Below are 19,673 nucleotides of genomic sequence, written 5' to 3'. Positions count from 1 at the left end.
GCTTGCCATAGACTCAGTACAAAGTAATACGGTTATTGCACCAATCTGCCTCCTCCCCCACCTTTCCTTTTCTTCCTGCCCCTTTTTCAGTAGTGTTTCCATTCCCCATTCCCTCCTGCACCTACCCCCCCCCCCCCCCCCGACCTGCACTGCCTCCTTCACCTACCCCACCCCCCTTCCTGCACTCACTTCTGCAGCCACCCCACACTCCTTCCTGCACCTACTCCTACTCCCCCTCCCCCCCCATGCACCTACCTCCCCTGGCCTGCACCTACCCCTCATCCTGCACACCCTCCTGTACCTACCCCCCATCCTGCACACCCTCCTGCACCTACCCCTATCTATGCGCTGTCTCTGTGCCCCGCAGGCCCTGCTGGAGAAGAAGAGTAAGCTGCAGCCGGAGAAGCCCCTGCGCTTCCTGCAGAAGGTGGAGAAGCCTCCCCCCCGGCCAGCCACTCCCCGAGTCCCGGAGCCACCAGAGGTGACCGTCCTGCTTTATCTCTGAGCGATGGATCTGCTGTCAAGTCTTTGTGTTCTCATCCTGTCCTTCCCTCTCTGCAGGGCGACGAGGAGAAGGAGCTGGCCGTCATCTTCCTGCAGAAGCTATTCCGAGGCCGGGCCATCCAGAACATGGTACGTGCCGGGGGGGGGGGGATGGTGCGTCCCTCGGGGGAGGGGGAGAAGATGGTACGTTCCTCGGGGGGAGTGGACTAGAAGGAGCTGGCCGTCATCCTCCGCCCCCGGGGGAGGGGGGAGGATGGTACGCCCCTCGGAGGGGGGTTATGCCAGGGAGGGGGTGGTGGTATGCCCCTCGGGGGAGGATGGTACGCCCCTCGTTAGAGGGCGGTGACGGGAAAACTCTCTTCTTTGTTTGCTTACTACCTGATAATTTGTCCTGCAGCCAGCTATGATATTATTTAGCCTCACTGAGGTGTAAGGATGCATTCACATTACATCAGTCTTGTAGTGTTTTTATATTTGTTTAATGTTATAAAGCAAAAATCACCTAGGCAGAGCCCGCAGGGAAGCTGTGTTCAGTGCAGAGTCAGGGACAATCAGGCCTATAGACTTTGCATCACCTCCCCTCCCTTCAGTATTATTATTTGTTTTTAGTCTGTTGGGAAGATCTCATCACTGGAGCCCCCAAGAGATACAAGAAACCAGAGTGTCATTTATTAAGCCATCTGCCACACAGATCTGAAATATAGTTTACAGCTTGATTTAGCCTTCAACTCATCTGCCTACTGTGGTCATGTGACACTGCAGAGGATTCTGGGAGTTCAGTTAGGCATGAAATGCATTACCTTCCCTATCCCTTCACATGCAGATAATTCCCCCTCTCATTGCAGATGTTTGAAGGAAAGGAGAAGCGCCTGGAGCTGATCCGGGAGCTGCGCACGACACACGCCCTGCAGGAGGAGGGGCAGCTGCTGAAGAAGGCGGAGAAACAAGAGACATTGGCTTTGCAGCGCGAACGGGAGCTCAGCGAGCACAAAGTGTGTATCCTCAGGTTCCACAGACAGGTCTTCTCTTATGAGATGTGTCAGTGTTTACAGCGCTAATACAGTACAGTCTCATGATAGTAAACTCTGATATAGTAATCCTCTGACTATAGTAAAGTCAGTAAATATACAATGTATGATCAATTCTGATATAGTAAACTACTTTTCCTGGTCCGTTGGAGTTTACTATAAAGGGATTCTACTGTACTGGTAATGCTAATACTGGAGGACGGGCTCTTACTGGAGGGGTGACGGGTTACCCCCTTATCAATGAGAGGAGCTGGAAATTCAAACACAGGAGAAATCCACAACTCTGTCCTGAGGGGTGCAGAGAGAGGGACCCACACAGTGATGCTGCACAGAGAGACAGCGATGCTCAGAAAAAGAGAGACAGCGATGCTGCAGAGAGAGAGAGCGATGCTGCACAGAGAGACAGCGATGCTCAGAAAGAGAGAGACAGCGATGCTGCAGAGAGAGAGAGCGATGCTGCACAGAGAGACAGCGATGCTCAGAAAGAGAGAGAGAGCGATGCTGCAGAGAGAGAGAGCGATGCTGCACAGAGAGACAGCGATGCTCAGAAAGAGAGAGACAGGGATGCTGCAGAGAGAGAGAGCGATGCTGCACAGAGAGACAGCGATGCTGCAGAGAGAGAGCGATGCTGCGCAGAGAGACAGCGGTGCCGAGCAGAGAGAGAGCGCAGCCCAGGGAGAGGGAGAGAGCGATACTGCGCAGAGAGACAGCGGTGCTGAGCAGGGAGAGAGCGATGCTCAGGGAGAGGGAGAGAGCGATGCTGAGCAGGGAGACAGCGATGCTCAGGGAGAGGGAGGCAGCGATGCTACAAAAAGAGAGAGCGCGATGCTCAGGGAGAGGGAGATAGCGATGCTACGCAGAGAGACAGCTGTGCTGCGCAGGGAGAGAGCGATGCTCAGGGAGAGGAAGATTGCGATGCTGTACAGAGAGAGCGAAGTTCAGGGAGAGGGAGACAGCGATGCTGCGCAGGGAGAGCGATGCTCAGGGAGAGGGAGACACCGATGCTGCGCAGGGAGAGCGATGCTCAGTGAGAGAGAAAACGATGCTACGCAGGGAGAGAGCGATGCTCAGGGAGAGGGAGACAGCAATACTGCGCAGGGAGAGCGATGCTCAGGGAGAGGGAGACAGCGATGCTGCGCAAGAAGAAAGCGATGCTCAGGGAGAGGGAGACAGCAATACTGCGCAGGGAGAGAGCGATGCTCGGAGAGGGAGACAGCAATACTGCACAGGGAGAGAGCGATGCTCAGGGAGAGGGAGACAGCAATACTGCGCAGGGAGAGAGCGATGCTCAGGGAGAGGGAGACAGCGATACTGCGCAGGGAGAGAGTGATGCTCAGGGAGAGGGAGACAGCAATACTGCGCAGGGAGAGGGAGACAGCAATACTACGCAGGGAGAGAGCGATGCTCAGGGAGAGGAAGATTGCGATGCTGTACAGAGAGAGCGAAGTTCAGGGAGAGGGAGACACCGATGCTGCGCAGGGAGAGCGATGCTCAGGGAGAGAGACAGCGATGCTACGCAGGGAGAGAGCGATGCTCAGGGAGAGGGAGACAGCAATACTGCGCAAGGAGAGAGCGATGCTCAGGGAGAGGGAGACAGCAATACTGCGCAGGGAGAGAGCGATGCTCAGGGAGAGGGAGACAGCGATACTGCGCAGGGAGAGAGCGATGCTCAGGGAGAGAGAGACAGCGCTGCTGCGCAAGGAGAGAGCGATGCTCAGGGAGAGGGAGACAGCAATACTGCGCAGGGAGAGAGCGATGCTCAGGGAGAGGGAGACAGAGATGCTGCGCAGGGAGAGAGCGATGCTCAGGGAGAGGGAGACAGCAATACTGCGCAGGGAGAGCGATGCTCAGGGAGAGGGAGACAGCGATGCTGCGCAGGGAGAGCGATGCTCAGGGAGAGGGAGACAGCGATACTGCGCAGGGAGAGAGCGATGCTCAGGGAGAGGGAGACAGCGATGCTGCGCAGGGAGAGAGCGATGCTCAGGGAGAGGGAGACAGCGATGCTGCGCAGGGAGAGCGATGCTCAGGAAGAGGGAGACAGCGATGCTCAGGGAGAGGGAGACAGCGATGCTCAGGGAGAGAGAGACAGCGATGCTGCGCAGGGAGAGCGATGCTCAGGAAAAGGGAGACAGCGATGCTCAGGGAGAGGGAGACAGCGATGCTCAGGGAGAGAGAGACAGCGATGCTGCGCAGGGAGAGCGATGCTCAGGAAGAGGGAGACAGCGATGCTACGCAAGGAGAGAGCGATGCTCAGGGAGAGGGAGAGAGCGATGCTACGCAGGGATAGCGATGCTCAGGGAGAGGGAGATAGCGATGCTGCGCAGGGAGACAGCGATGCTCAGGGACAGGGAGACAGCAATACTGCGCAGGGAGAGCGATGCTCAGGGAGAGGGAGACAGCGATGCTGCGCAGAAGAGCGATGCTCAGGGAGAGGGAGACAGCGATGCTGCGCAGGGAGAGCGATGCTCAGGGAAAGGGAGACAGCGATACTGCGCAGGGAGAGAGAGCAATGCTCAGGGAGAGGGAGACAGCGATGCTGCGCAGGGAGAGAGCAATGCTCAGGGAGAGGGAGACAGCTATACTGCGCAGTGAGAGCGATGCTCAGGGAGAGGGAGAGAGAGATGCTGCGCAAGAAGAGAGCGATGCTCAGGGAGAGGGAGACAGCAATACTACGCAGGGAGAGAGCGATGCTCAGGGAGAGGGAGACAGCGATGCTGCGCAGGGAGAGTGCTCAGGGAGAGGGAGACAGCAATACTGCGCAGAGAGAGAGCGATGCTCAGGGAGAGGGAGACAGCAATACTGCGCAGAGAGAGAGCGATGCTCAGGGAGAGGGAGACAGCAATACTGTGCAGGGAGAGAGCGATGCTCAGGGAGAGGGAGACAGCGATGCTGCGCAGGAAGAGAGCGATGCTCAGGGAGAGAGAGACAGCGATGCTGCGCAGGGAGAGAGCGATGCTCAGGGAGAGGGAGACAGCGATGCTCAGGGAGAGGGAGACAGCAATACTGCGCAGGGAGATAGTGATGCTCAGGGAGAGGGAGACAGCGATGCTCAGGGAGAGGGAGACAGCGATGCTGCGCAGGGAGAGCGATGCTCAGGGAGAGGGAGACAGCGATGCTGCGCAGGGAGAGAGCGATGCTCAGGGAGAGGGAGACAGCGATGCTGCGCAGGGAGAGCGATGCTCAGGGAGAGGGAGACCGCAATACTGGGCAGGGAGAGGGAGACAGCAATACTACGCAGGGAGAGAGCGATGCTCAGGGAGCGGGAGACAGCTAAGTTACCCTGTGTCACCGGCAACATAAACCAGCACACACGTCCCTGTGTCACCGGCAACATAAACCAGCACACGTCCCTGTGTCACTGGCAACATAAACCAGCACACGTCCCTGTGTCACCGGCAACATAAACCAGCACACACGTCCCTGTGTCACCGGCAACATAAACCAGCACACACGTCCCTGTGTCACCGGCAACATAAACCAGCACACGTCCCTGTGTCACCGGCAACATAAACCAGCACACACGTCCTTGTGTCACCGGCAACATAAACCAGCACACACGTCCCTGTGTCACCGGCAACATAAACCAGCACACGTCCCTGTGTCACCGGCAACATAAACCAGCACACACGTCCCTGTGTCACCGGCAACATAAACCAGCACACACGTCCCTGTGTCACCGGCAACATAAACCAGCACACCCGTCCCTGTGTCACCAGCAACATAAACCAGCACACACGTCCCTGTGTCACCGGCAACATAAACCAGCACACACGTCCCTGTGTCACCGGCAACATAAACCAGCACACCCGTCCCTGTGTCACCAGCAACATAAACCAGCACACACGTCCCTGTGTCACCGGCAACATAAACCAGCACACACGTCCCTGTGTCACCGGCAACATAAACCAGCACACACGTCCCTGTGTCACCGGCAACATAAACCAGCACACACGTCCCTGTGTCACCGGCAACATAAACCAGCACACGTCCCTGTGTCACCAGCAACATAAACCAGCACACACGTCCCTGTGTCACCGGCAACATAAACCAGCACACACGTCCCTGTGTCACCAGCAACATAAACCAGCACACGTCCCTGTGTCACCGGCAACATAAACCAGCACACACGTCCCTGTGTCACCGGCAACATAAACCAGCACACACGTCCCTGTGTCACCGGCAACATAAACCAGCACACATCCCTGTGTCACCGGCAACATAAACCAGCACACACGTCCCTGTGTCACCGGCAACATAAACCAGCACACACGTCCCTGTGTCACCGGCAACATAAACCAGCACACACGTCCCTGTGTCACCGGCAACATAAACCAGCACACACGTCCCTGTGTCACCGGCAACATAAACCAGCACACACGTCCCTGTGTCACCGGCAACATAAACCAGCACACGTCCCTGTGTCACCGGCAACATAAACCAGCACACGTCCCTGTGTCACCGGCAACATAAACCAGCACACACGTCCCTGTGTCACCGGCAACATAAACCAGCACACACGTCCCTGTGTCACCGGCAACATAAACCAGCACACGCGTCCCTGTGTCACCGGCAACATAAACCAGCACACGTCCCTGTGTCACCGGCAACATAAACCAGCACACGTCCCTGTGTCACCGGCAACATAAACCAGCACACACGTCCCTGTGTCACCGGCAACATAAACCAGCACACGTCCCTGTGTCACCGGCAACATAAACCAGCACACGCGTCTCTGTGTCACCGGCAACATAAACCAGCACACGTCCCTGTGTCACCGGCAACATAAACCAGCACACACCTCCTTGTGTCACCAGCAACATAAACCAGCACACGTCCCTGTGTCACCGGCAACATAAACCAGCACACGTCCCTGTGTCACCGGCAACATAAACCAGCACACGTCCCTGTGTCACCGGCAACATAAACCAGCACACGTCCCTGTGTCACCGGCAACATAAACCAGCACACCTCCCTGTGTCACCGGCAACATAAACCAGCACACGTCCCTGTGTCACCGGCAACATAAACCAGCACACACGTCCCTGTGTCACCAGCAACATAAACCAGCACACACGTCCCTGTGTCACCGGCAACATAAACCAGCACACACGTCCCTGTGTCACCGGCAACATAAACCAGCACACGTCCCTGTGTCACCGGCAACATAAACCAGCACACGTCCCTGTGTCACCGGCAACATAAACCAGCACACACGTCCCTGTGTCACCGGCAACATAAACCAGCACACGTCCCTGTGTCACCGGCAACATAAACCAGCACACGTCCCTGTGTCACCGGCAACATAAACCAGCACACGTCCCTGTGTCACCTGCAACATAAACCAGCACACGTCCCTGTGTCACCGGCAACATAACCCAGCACACGTCCTTGTGTCACCGGCAACATAAACCAGCACACGTCCCTGTGTCACCGGCCACATAAACCAGCACACACGTCCCTGTGTCACCGGCAACATAAACCAGCACACGTCCCTGTGTCACCGGCAACATAAACCAGCACACACGTCCCTGTGTCACCGGCAACATAAACCAGCACACACGTCCCCGTGTCACCGGCAACATAAACCAGCACACACATCCCTGTGTCACCGGCAACATAAACCAGCACACGTTCCTGTGTCACCGGCAACATAAACCAGCACACATGTCCCTGTGTCACCGGAAACATAAACCAGCACACACGTCCCTGCGTCACCGGCAACATAAACCAGCACACACGTCCCGGTGTCACCGGCAACATAAACCAGCACACACGTCCCTGTGTCACCGGCAACATAAACCAGCACACGTCCCTGTGTCACCGGCAACATAAACCAGCACACACATCCCTGTGTCACCGGCAACATAAACCAGCACACGTCCCCGTGTCACCGGCAGCATAAACCAGCACACACGTCCCTGTGTCACCGGCAACATAAACCAGCACACACGTCCCTGTGTCACCGGCAACATAAACCAGCACACGTCCCCGTGTCACCGCCAACATAAACCAGCACACACGTCCCTGTGTCACCGGCAACATAAACCAGCACACACATCCCTGTGTCACCGGCAACATAAACCAGCACACACGTCCCCGTGCCACCGGCAACATAAACCAGCACACACATCCCTGTGTCACCGGCAACATAAACCAGCACACACGTCCCCGTGCCACCGGCAACATAAACCAGCACACACGTCCCCATGCCACCGGCAACATAAACCAGCACACACGTCCCTGTGTCACCGGCAACATAAACCAGCACACGTCCCCGTGTCACCGGCAACATAAACCAGCACACACGTCCCCGTGTCACCGGCAACACAAACCAGCGCACACGTCCCTGTGTCACCGGCAACATAAACCAGCACACACATCCCTGTGTCACCGGCAACATAAACCAGCACACACCTCCTTGTGTCACCGGCAACATAAACCAGCACACACGTCCCTGTGTCACCGGCAACATAAACCAGCACACACGTCCCCGTGTCACCGGCAACACAAACCAGCGCACACGTCCCTGTGTCACCGGCAACATAAACCAGCACACACATCCCTGTGTCACCGGCAACATAAACCAGCACACACATCCCTGTGTCACCGGCAACATAAACCAGCACACACGTCCCGGTGTCACCGGCAATATAAACCAGCACACGTCCCTGTGTCACCAGCAACATAAACCAGCACACGTCCCTGTGTCACCGGAAACATATACCAGCACACGTCGCTGTGTCACAGAGTTTCTATTACTAATTGACAGACACTTAGTTTAGATAATTGTTATCGCTGTAGTGATATTTGGCACATTATACACTTCCCTATCTGCTGCAGTGTATTGCTGCACCATTCATACAGACATGCCACGCCCATTCTTATTTAGTGCCCAGATCATTATCTGTATAATTAGTTTTCCATTACATTCAGTAAGTTTACACAATTACTGTAACTTTAGCAGCATATTGCACAACTAGCCTGTTTTATCCGGTTTTCGCTTAAAAGGGCGCCAAGGTGAGAGGTATATGGAGGCTGCCATATTTATTTCCTGTTAAACAATACCAGTTACCTGGTAGCCCTGCTGATCTATTTGGCTGCAGTAGTGGCTGAATCACAGACCTGAAACAAGCATGCAGCTAATCCAGCCACACTTCAGTCAGAGCTCCTGATCTGCTGCATGCTTGTTCAGGGACTGTGGCTAAAAGTGTTAGAGGCAGAGGATCAGCAGGACTGCCAGACAACTGGTATTGTTTCTAAAAGGAAATAAATATATCAGACTCCATATCACTCTCACCTCGGGTTCCCTTTAATATTATATTTTTATTTTTCGATTTATTATTTATCACTATAATTTATTTCTGTATTTATATGATTAAATTATTAACATCATGACAAAATATCAACAGGGATGCTAACCTAGAAATAAAAAGACATATATAATTAGATAAATACTAGTTCTACTTATATAACAGACGTATTGCACAGTCCACGTTAAGATTCCTGTGAATTGTATAATGGAAAAGCAGAGAATCCTATTCTAGACAGTTTCCAACTTGGTTACCTTTGAATGAAGCTAATCCTGACATAATTTCCTCCCTCACCCTTTTTTTCTCCTCTTGCTCATTGTGTATTCATTAGCCGCCCTCCTCCCAGAGTCTTCAGACACTCCCACTGAGGTGTATACTAGGAAGTGCACTGTCTTATGTCATTAGAAGGAGGGTGTAACGGTTGGTGTCAGCACACAGAGAGTATCTGATTATTGATGATCTGCAGTATCACCAACAATACAGATGTATACCTGATCATTAGTGATCTGCAGAATCACCAATAATACAAGTATGGCTAACCTCTGGACACCTAATAAAGTGTAAGTGTTTGGGTGCAACCGTAACTTTAATGGTAATGAGACCTCACCAGAGGGGCTGGTGAGGTATAAACAGTACACTGAGCGTGTACTAACGTATACCCTCCAGCAAACTGGAGAGACAAAAGTGAAGAGGCTGAATCTCCCGAGGAGCTGGTGATTCAGACTATACTGCAGGTAATTAAGGCTAAACTATGGCCTAACAGAGCTGCTAAACCAGCGGAGCTGGCGCAGTAACACCTCACCAGTGGCGAGCGCCCACTGGCGAGTAGAATGGTCAGGCAGGCAAGATTCGGTAACAGAGAGGTAAGTATCGGTACAGAATCGTGAGACAAGAGAGTAAACGGTAATCGGGCAGAGGTTTGGCAACAGGAAGGCAGATAGGCGAAAGTACAGGATCAGAAGGCAGGATCAGAGTCAGAGGGAATAGCTAAGAGTCATATACAGGAGATCAAACAGTAAGCAATATCCTAGTCTTGGTGTGAAATCCTTAGCATCAACACCAGGGAACTAGCCTAAGGTCTGCGCGCTAACACGCAAGTATTCACGACAACAGACAAAGTAGTAATGCAGCCCTGAGGCTTATGAAGCAGAGGAGACCTCACTGGCACGCCCCCCTCTCATCAGCCAATCCTGAGCGCCGTGGGTCTCCCCTCACGTCAGCCGACCAGCAGGTCAGCTGACGGGCTTCCTCCCCACATAAAGGTTCCGTCTATGCGCGCGCGCGCTATGGCAGCCCCCTGCACGGGAGAACGTTCTGTCCTCGGCGTCCTGGCCGCATGGAGGCAGCGGCGGTGCTGTTCGCCGCAGCTGCCTCGTTTCTTACAGAGGGGAATATAAAGGAAAGAGGAGTAATATAGATAAAAATAACCCCCCCCCCCCAGCATACAACTGTTTGGCAATGGCAAATAAAGGGGCAGCGCTCCTAAAGTATGTGATAACGACAAACCATAACAGCAGAAAAAGTTTTGAATGCAGGATTAGCATCTTTATCACTCAATACACTCAGACCAGTTGCTGTTGAAATTTGATTTTTATGGTGACAATCCCGCTTTAAAGGGGAGAGCCCGCAGTTATTTGGCTCAAATTCATTCTAGTTATGTAGTAAGGTTGGCAACTTGATAGGGCTGTTTTGGGGGATTCCCTTTTCATTGCTTCGGTGATGTTATCCTGTAAGATACACAGTCGGACTGCCAGCATTGTACCTGATTGGCTGGTAGTGCAGCCCCCCCAGGAGTGCGTGCTCTGTTACAGACAGAGGCTACTACTCATACAGATTGTAAATACATTCATTCTCCCATTCCTTATGGGTATGCATAACTAGACTAAAGTTTTTGATGGTTTTGGAGATCAGCTCCACCCACAGAGGCCAGCTATTCAGTGATTGGTGCGTTGTGTCCCCAGGCCTCGCTACAGGAAGAGCACCTGTCCCGGATGGAGGGGGAGGTCCTCTCAGACATGTTTGACTTCCTCTCTAAAGAGCTGGTCCGGCTGCAGGAGGAGCGCAGGATCCACGCCTTCGCCATGCTGGCAGAGCGCCACCGCCGGATCCGCGAGGCAGAGGAGAGCGGTAGGAGGCAGGTGGAGGAGCGGCGGAGGCGGGAGGAGGACGAGATCTTCAGACAGGTGAGGCCAAAAAAGGGGAGGTCGGGGTAGTTTTAAATATCCTACAAATATTTTCCACAGTAGAAGCTGCACAGGACTACAGTCACATGACTCAGCTGCACAGAACTACTGTCACGTGACTCAGCTGCACACGACTATAGTCACATGACTCAGCTGCACAGAACTACGGTCATGTGACTCAGCTGCACAGAACTAGTGTCATGTGACTCAGCTGCACAGAACTACGGTCACGTGACTCAGCTGCACAGAACTACAGTCACGTGACTCAGCTGCACAGAATTACGGTCACATGACTCAGCTGCACAGGACTACGGTCACATGACTCAGCTGCACAGAACTACGGTCACGTGACTCAGCTGCACAGAACTACGGTCACGTGACTCAGCTGCACAGAACTACGGTCACGTGACTCAGCTGCACAGAACTACGGTCACGTGACTCAGCTGCACACGACTATTGTCACATGACTCAGCTGCACAGAACTACGTTCACGTGACTCAGCTGCACAGAACTACGGTCACGTGACTCAGCTGCACAGAACTACGGTCACGTGACTCAGCTGCACAGAATTACGGTCACATGACTCAGCTGCACAGGACTACGGTCACATGACTCAGCTGCACAGAACTACGGTCACGTGACTCAGCTGCACAGAACTACGGTCACGTGACTCAGCTGCACAGAAGTACGGTCATGTGACTCAGCTGCACAGAACTACGGTTATGTGACTCAGCTGCACAGGACTACAGTCACATGACTCAGCTGCACAGAACTACGGTCACGTGACTCAGCTGCACACGACTATTGTCACATGACTCAGCTGCACAGAACTACGGTCACGTGACTCAGCTGCACACGACTATTGTCACATGACTCAGCTGCACATGACTATTGTCACATGACTCAGCTGCACAGAACTACAGTCACATGACTCAGCTGCACAGAACTACGGTCACATGACTCAGCTGCACAGAACATACGGTCACGTGACTCAGCTGCACAGAACTACGGTCACATGACTCAGCTGCACAGAACTACCGTCACATGACTTAGTTGCACAGGACTACGGTCAAGTGTAATATTCATGTATTATAAGTATGGTGCCCTGTGTAATATCTGTCCCCGTCTGGCAGGTGGTTGACATTCACCAGAGCACGGTGGACTCCTATCTGGAGGACGTTATTCTGAGCACCACTGAGCACACGGCGGACGAGCAGGCCAGAAAGGAGATCCAGCTCAAAGCCCAGGAGATCAACGACATTGCCTACCAGCTGGAGAGCAGGTGAGTGTGCCAGACGCAGGGCCAACTCGGTATATGTACTTCTGTGGCTGGAACACCCCCCCCCCCCCCCCCCCCCCAGGTGGGTAATATTATCTGAGGTGACATGACACATACAGAACACTAATATATATGGACTAGTACACCTAAGCCTGTTAACCTCCTTAGCGGTATGGACGAGCTCAGCTCGTCCATTACCGCCGGAGGGTGCCGCTCAGGCCCTGCTGGGCCGATTTTATTCAAATAAAAAGGTGCACACGCAGCCGGCACTTTGCCAGCCGCGTGTGCTACCTGATTGCCGCCACAGCTTGGCGGTCCGCCGCGTGCAGCGGCGAAAGAGGGTCCCCCCAGCCGTCCGAGCCCAGCGCAGCCGTAACAAACAGTTCCAGCCAGCGCTAAGGGCTGGATCGGAGGCGGCTGACGTCCATGACGTCACTCCGCTCGTCGCCATGGTGACGAGGAAAGCGAAACAAAGAAGGCCGCTAATTGCGGCCTTCCTTGTTAAAAGTACGCATCGGGAGCGCCCTCTAGTGGGCTTTCATGCAGCCAACTTTCAGTTGGCTGCATGTAATAGTTTTTTTTTTTTATTAAAAAAAAAAACTCCCGCAGCCGCCCTGGCGATCTTAATAGAATGCCAGGGAGGTTAATATAACGGGCTCTAGGTCTCCCTCACAACCCCCCGCCCCTCTGACCGTCGCATGTCGCATGTCAGCGCACATGTCTGCCTGCGCACGCCCACCCGGCCTCCTGGCCCCGTCCTCCTGTCTCAACAGCTGTCCATGCTACACATGCGCAGTAGCGCTAACACACAGACACAGCGGCTGCAGAGACACTGTCTGATTATTATATAAGATGTAGTAGAAAAGTAGCAGCAGGCAGCACCCAACCATCAAAGTGCGACGTGCTTGTGGTCGATGTCCCTCTGTCTCCCACTATTTGCAGACCTGCTCGGATGTTTCTGATGACCAGAGACGTTTTCTGATTGATTTGCTGGAAGTGATCTTGAGGAGGAATTACTGCTTATTTGAGGACACTTTTTTATGAACAGTGTAGGGGTACGGCTATGGGGACAAATGTGGCCCCGTTGTATGCTAATTTATACATGGGTCTTTACGAAGACTCTTTTGTATACATGAACCGATTGTTTCTCCGCCTGTCTAAGGGGTGGTGGAGATACATCGATGACTTTTTTTTTTATCTGGGCGGGGCCACATTTGACCCTTGAGTCTTTTATCAAAGATTTGCACTCTTGCTGTCCTGATATTTCCTTGACTTATACTTACAGTGAACGGTCTGTGTCCTATCTGGATACGGTGGTTACCAAAGTCGGAGGAAAATTGACCACCGATCTATTTAGGAAATCCACTGATAAGAATCCATTGCTTCATTATCGGAGTTTCCATCCTGCCCACATTGCCAATAATATTCCTAAAAACCAGTATGAGCGGTTCAATAGAATAGTTTCTGATCCCACTTTGAGAGATGTACGCCTAAAGGAAATGGCCAATCGGTTTGTTCAGAGAGATTATCCTTTGGAATTATGTGATCCCTCCAGCCAATCTTTTACTACTAAAAGATCACGTTCCAAACAGATCGATCGGATCCCCCTGGTCACTACTTTTTCGACTAATTCAAAACACATTGAGAAAATTGTAAAAAAGCACTGGCCTTTATTAAAGAGTAACTGTCAGGCTGCAAAAGCTAATTTAAACCTCTAATCTCCTGTGTTAAACAGTTTAGAAGGAAGCCAAAAAGGCAATAGTGAAGTTAAAAATCTCTCTTACTTTTGATGTGTGCTGACAGCAAGGCTCTGTATTCCCAAGCTCTTAAAAGGACGAGAGGCCACATACCATACTGCAAAGCATTCTGGGGCTGCTTGGGTCCTCCCCTCGGCTGCTAGTGAGAAGTTACAGTCTCATGTTACAACAGCCAGCACTGAAAAATCTCCGGGCAGAGTACACTGCATGAGTCCGCTATTGTTCCTAGCCACATGGCTAATTAATATTCACTGCACAGTAGTGTTGTATTCTTTCTGAGTGGAATCATCAGGAAGCAGGCAGGACATGACGACACATTTGGCTTCATAGGAGACAGACAAACATGGAACCTGCCATGAGCTGTCAGGAGCATCATTCTCTGCAAATACTATATAACAATTCTGTGAAATCCAAACGTGGACAGTGAAATGCATGTGTAATGTAAGTACAGCCAATATTTAGCTACTGATATATGTGTTTTTTTTCTCTGAGACCCTTTACCTAACAGCTCCTCTTTAAAACAAGGCTTTCCTCAGGTTAGAGAATTTTCAGGAATATCCACTTATGTCGTACAGACGGGCTCCCACAATTGGTGACAGTTTGGTGAGGGCGGACGTTGGCTCTTGCACTGCTAATTTATCCATTTTAAGAAAAGGGACCTTTCCCTGTTTATCTTGTCACATGTGTAATTCCATTGTGAAGGGGGATACTTTTGCACACCCCACAACAGGGAAACTTCTTTCCATCAATGGTTATTACACCTGTGACTCTACGTGTGTTGTGTATCTTCTTCGCTGCCCTTGCAGACTCTATGTGGGAGTGACCAAACAGATGCTTAAAATGCGCATCCCAGCACATAAATCAGCTATCCACTCCGGCACATCAGAACAAGCAGTCGCTAGCCATTTCTCTGCCTTTTGCCACAATGTCAGCCAATTGAGGGTCCAAGTGATTGACTCTGTCCCACCGCTGCGGAGGGGGGGTGACAGAGACAAACATCTATTGAGAAGGGAGCTATTTTGGATCAGGAGGCTGGATGCCCTTGGTCCTGGTGGTCTTAACCGGGAGTGCGAGTTGGGTCCATGTGTGGATGTCTTGCTGATATTATTTGGTCTGGACGCCTGGAGTCTTCATTTGGGTTGGTTCTGATCTTTTTTTGATTTATGCGTTTTTGATTTTTTTATCGTTTTGAGGGCCATCCTGGATTGGCCGCCGCTAATATGCGGCCTCCAGTCCTGGCGGGCCTTTTTATATTTTTGTTTTGTGGTGGAGTGTGCCCATTTCTCTCCCGACTGGCCGCCATAGTTTGTGGACGCCAGACGGGAGGGAGTTGGTACTGTGATGTTCTAAAAATAACACATATACCATTAAAATTAACCCCGTTTCTCCCTCACTTCCCCATAGTTAACCAAATAAAACATTTGCATATACAAAAAATAGCCATTAAAAAAAATACATAAATAGTTACCTTAGGGACTGATTTTTTTTTTTTTATGTTTTTGTTGTGAGAGCATATTGCTGTTATTTTTGCAATTATGGGCTTGTAATTCGTGATGGACTCAAAACAGAAAAAATACACCTTTATTTCCAAATAAAATATTGTCGCCATACATTATACTAGGGAAATATGTTTAACATTGTAATAAACAGGACAAATGGGCAAATAGATGAGTTTTTATTTATTTTTTTCTTATTATTCCTGTTAAAATGCTTTTGGAATAAAACAATTATTTGCAAAATGTACCACCCAAAGAAAGCCTAATTGGTGGCGAAGAAAACAAGCTATAGATCATTACATTGTGATAAGTAGTGATAATGTTATTGGTGAATGAATGGGAGGAGCACTGACAGGTGAAAATTGCTGTGGTTCAGAAGGTGAGGAAGGTGAGGGAAGTGGTTAGTCCATTGTTGTTTAGTATGGATCTCTGGCTGGTTAAAGAGCTGTAAGATCACCTTTTGGCTAAGGGGCATAATGTAAAGAGGAGGGTTTTCTTATACCCAGTAAAGGTCTCTTCTTGGCAATACTAATCTATCTTCAAGGATAAACCGACAATCCAGCAGCCGGGATATCATCCTCTCTATCTGGGCTCGATAGCCTGCCAGGGCCGGGCGTGCCTATATCATGTGCGGGTACACGCCTGCTTCCATGGTGCATAAGTCTGAGTGTGTATCATTAATTCTGATGAGTTGGTGGGGTGTAACGTTACCCTATGGAGAGACTTGCCAATATCAGGAACCATTCCATTCTTTATCATCTATTTCCCCAGGTCTAGCACTACTTACATAACATATGTATTGCACTGTCCACATTTTGTTTTTAGTAAGTTTTCTATAATAAAAAAGAGAAAATTCTTCTTAGGATATTTCATTTTGACTGTGTCTATCTTGAAGCCAATCCTGACATAATTTCCTCTCTTACTCTGTCTGTGTATGCATTGCCCGCCCCCTTCCCAGTCTTCAGACACTCCCACCCAGCTCTGCAATAGAAAGTGCATTGTGTCAGCCTGAGAAATTTTGGCCAATCAGAGAGGAACAGAGGTGTGGGAGGGGAAAACAGGAGGGAAAGAGGCTTCAGCCAATCAGGCTGCATTAGTTATGTCTGAGGGGAAAGTAAGGGAAAAAAAAAAGACAACCCAGCATGCCCTGCAACTTCCTTTGTGCGGCAGATGTACCAAACAAGACCCAGGAAACCAGGGGAATGACGTTTTATGTAGAAGAAAAGTAATAGTGATTTTTAACTTTTGGATTGCCTGGTTAGCATCCTTATTACTTGTTTACCAGATAAAAATAAAGAATCGATTTTTGATTTTATGCCCGACAGTTACACTTTAATCTTTGTTGTGTCGCTACCAGAATGTGGCAGCAGCTCTGCATAAAAGATGAGGGCTTCTCAGTCTACAATCAGCAGAAGTGCTGCCAGTGGGTCTGACTCTATAGCCAGCCGCTCTTGTGCTGATTGTGCGTCAGAGAAATGGAAGAACTGCGATTCGTCAGACTATAATCTTGTTTCAGCTCGTTGAACATCAGCAGCAGGCCTTCTGGGCCACACCCATTTCCAGGGGTTCTCCTCCTCCCTCCGCTGATTCCTTTAGTCAGGCCCAGTGCATACCAAAACCGCTAGCAGATCCTCAAAACGCTAGCGGTTTGTGGAGCAGATTTCAGAGTGATTCTAGGCATGTTTAGAGAGGTTTTCTACACATGCCTAGTGTTTTTTTGTAGCGTTTTTGTGTAGCAGATTACTAATATTGTTACAGTAAAGCGGCTACTGAACAGCTTCTTTAACAAAAACGCCTGGAAAACCGATCGGATCTAGCGTTTTCCAGAGCGATTTGAGCTTTTCCCAAACTTTACATTGGGGCAGAAACACTTCTGCAAACCACAAACATGCAGCAGGACTCAGGACGCACGTTTGCGGTTTGCTAAAAACCTCAAACCACCGGTGTGCACCATCCCATTGAAATACATTAGCCAAGCGTTTTCACAGGCGGAAGCGGTTGGCGGATCGCTGCTAAAACCGCTCGGTGTGCTCTGTGCCTCACTGGGAAAGTAGAATGTGAGTTGGGGGTCGCTGTACACAAAGTGGGCCAGTCAGTTTAACTTCCTATCAATTGTCAATGGTCAGATTCCAAATAGTATACAGTTTGCGTGAAGTTTTCATGCACGCCTCAATTCTTAGCATCCTATTGACAATCGCTAGTTCTGAATATGTTATATGGTAATTGTATATCATTACTAAGCACCCCAATGTATCTACATATTCCTGGAAATAATGACATTGGCAGAGATCATTTATCTATACGCTACAGATTGCAGGTGAGATCCTGACACACACACACACACACACACACACACACACACACACACACACACACACACACACACACACACACACACACACACACACACACACACACACACACACACACACACACACACACACACACACACACACACACACACACACACACACACACACACACACACGTGGAGTGGGTCAGATTGTACAATCCAGTAACGTTTTTCTCTCTTCCCGCCCACAGCCGCACCCGCACGCAGTCAGAGGAGATTGTGGCAGAGCTGGTGTACCGCTTCCTCATCCCGGAGATCCAGAAGAAGAGTGTGCGGGAGAGAGGTGAGAGCGCCCCCTGCAGGTGTGGTGCACATAATGAACGTGCCGCGGTGAGGTTTAGCCACCATTCTAGCTATTAGCTTCCTGTTTCAAGGGGTCCAAAGGGGCATACATGAAAAAACAGCACCAGATTTGGGCGCAGGGCAAAGCCGAAATACGTCTCACCTTGCTCCTGCAAAAGGCCCGTTGGGGTTAATTACTATACCCCCTCCAGGCCGTTGTGGACTTAGGGGGAAAGACTAAATTTGAATGCCAGCTATTGCTGACTTTTGACTTGTGACTCCGCCTCCCTGAAGAAAATCTGCAAGATGTTTACTGTCGCTTTTCTCCCAGTAGGGAGGGGAGGCGGGGCCACACGCAGGAAGTCAGGTGATGCAGGGGCTTTGAGGGACGAGGCAGTGCTGGTAAGTATAACTTTCTTTAACAGGAAGGCAGCCGGATTGGAACTTGCGGGCTGGAGATCTTCTTTAAGTGGTGGGAATACATATTTGGAGCTTGCATTTAATTGGCATGGACATGTGCCTAATACATTTGTATGAATTCTAGTTCCAGGGCTCCCTATATCTTTATACGTAGATTATAGTTTATTATAGTAACTGGGACTGATATATTGTCAGGTGGATACCCTGTAATAGTATTCTCATGTTTTATAAATCTCCCCCTTTGTGTTGCAGTGCGGAACTCTCAGCGGCGTCACCTAGAAGCCGCCCACCGCGTCATCCATGGCGATACAGAGACTTTACTGAGCTCAGCTGCCGACCAATCAGAGGCCAGGCCTGGAGGGGAGGAGCCACAGTAACAGCTCCTCGAATACTAATCTCTGCCTGTCGTCCATGTTTTCCATGTCTGGCCCGCCCTGCAGAGGCGGAGCTACCACCGCCCACACACACCAGAGAGGCGGTCTCACTTCTAGAACTAAACATGTTTATTTACTGTGACACCTGATCCAGAGCCACGAGATCTGTCAGAGCAGGATCATTCACCAGGCAACCTAAGCAGGTGCCTGGGGCCTAGTGGGTGTCAAAGGGCCCACCTTCTCTGACCTCTCTCCACTTCAGTTTACCAAAAGGGCGCCCCACATCTACTACCTTGCCCAGGGCCCCATTATATCCATCTCTGAGATCTGTGTATATAGATCGGGCGATTATGCTCGCTGCATTCTCCAGCATCCGTCACATGTCACTGGACCTATAAAGTGTAGATTGATATAAATGTCTTTTTTGTTTCCTTCAGACCATTCGCTGGTTATATATCACAACCTGCACCGGCACACCGGACCGATTGACTAAACATTATCTGCTTTTCTGTGACAAACCTTTCCAAGCCTCTCCCGGGTCATATCAGAATGTAGCGAGGTTGATGGATAAGCGATTGTCGCGTTTCGCTCAGGGCTCTCCACACTTCCAGGCTGCGTTTGCATCGTGCGTGTTTTGCACGGTCAGTGAGCGTTTTTGTGCATGTTGCAATTTTCGCCCACTATTTA

At 50.9% G+C, this 19,673-nt stretch overlaps 1 protein-coding gene across 2 annotated transcripts in view; it reads left to right on the top strand.

Annotated features, from left to right (window-relative positions):
• Nucleotides 1–19,673, top strand: part of CFAP91 (cilia and flagella associated protein 91) — a 51,511-nt gene that overhangs the window by 31,105 nt on the left and 733 nt on the right. For both annotated transcript variants that reach the window (XM_068270974.1, XM_068270972.1), the window contains 7 exons: nt 368–481; nt 562–633; nt 1,350–1,496; nt 10,804–11,025; nt 12,159–12,307; nt 18,102–18,193; nt 18,865–19,673. The exon at nt 18,865–19,673 is cut by the window's right edge and continues 733 nt beyond it. In XM_068270974.1, the coding sequence (XP_068127075.1) occupies nt 368–481; nt 562–633; nt 1,350–1,496; nt 10,804–11,025; nt 12,159–12,307; nt 18,102–18,193; nt 18,865–18,989 (921 nt within the window). In that variant the 3' untranslated portion in view covers nt 18,990–19,673. The remainder of the gene's footprint in view (nt 1–367; nt 482–561; nt 634–1,349; nt 1,497–10,803; nt 11,026–12,158; nt 12,308–18,101; nt 18,194–18,864) is intronic.

The sequence above is a fragment of the Hyperolius riggenbachi genome, chromosome 2, assembly GCF_040937935.1.
Source record: "Hyperolius riggenbachi isolate aHypRig1 chromosome 2, aHypRig1.pri, whole genome shotgun sequence".
Classification (NCBI taxonomy): Eukaryota; Metazoa; Chordata; class Amphibia; order Anura; family Hyperoliidae; genus Hyperolius; species Hyperolius riggenbachi.
This window is presented reverse-complemented; position numbering and strand designations above follow the sequence as displayed.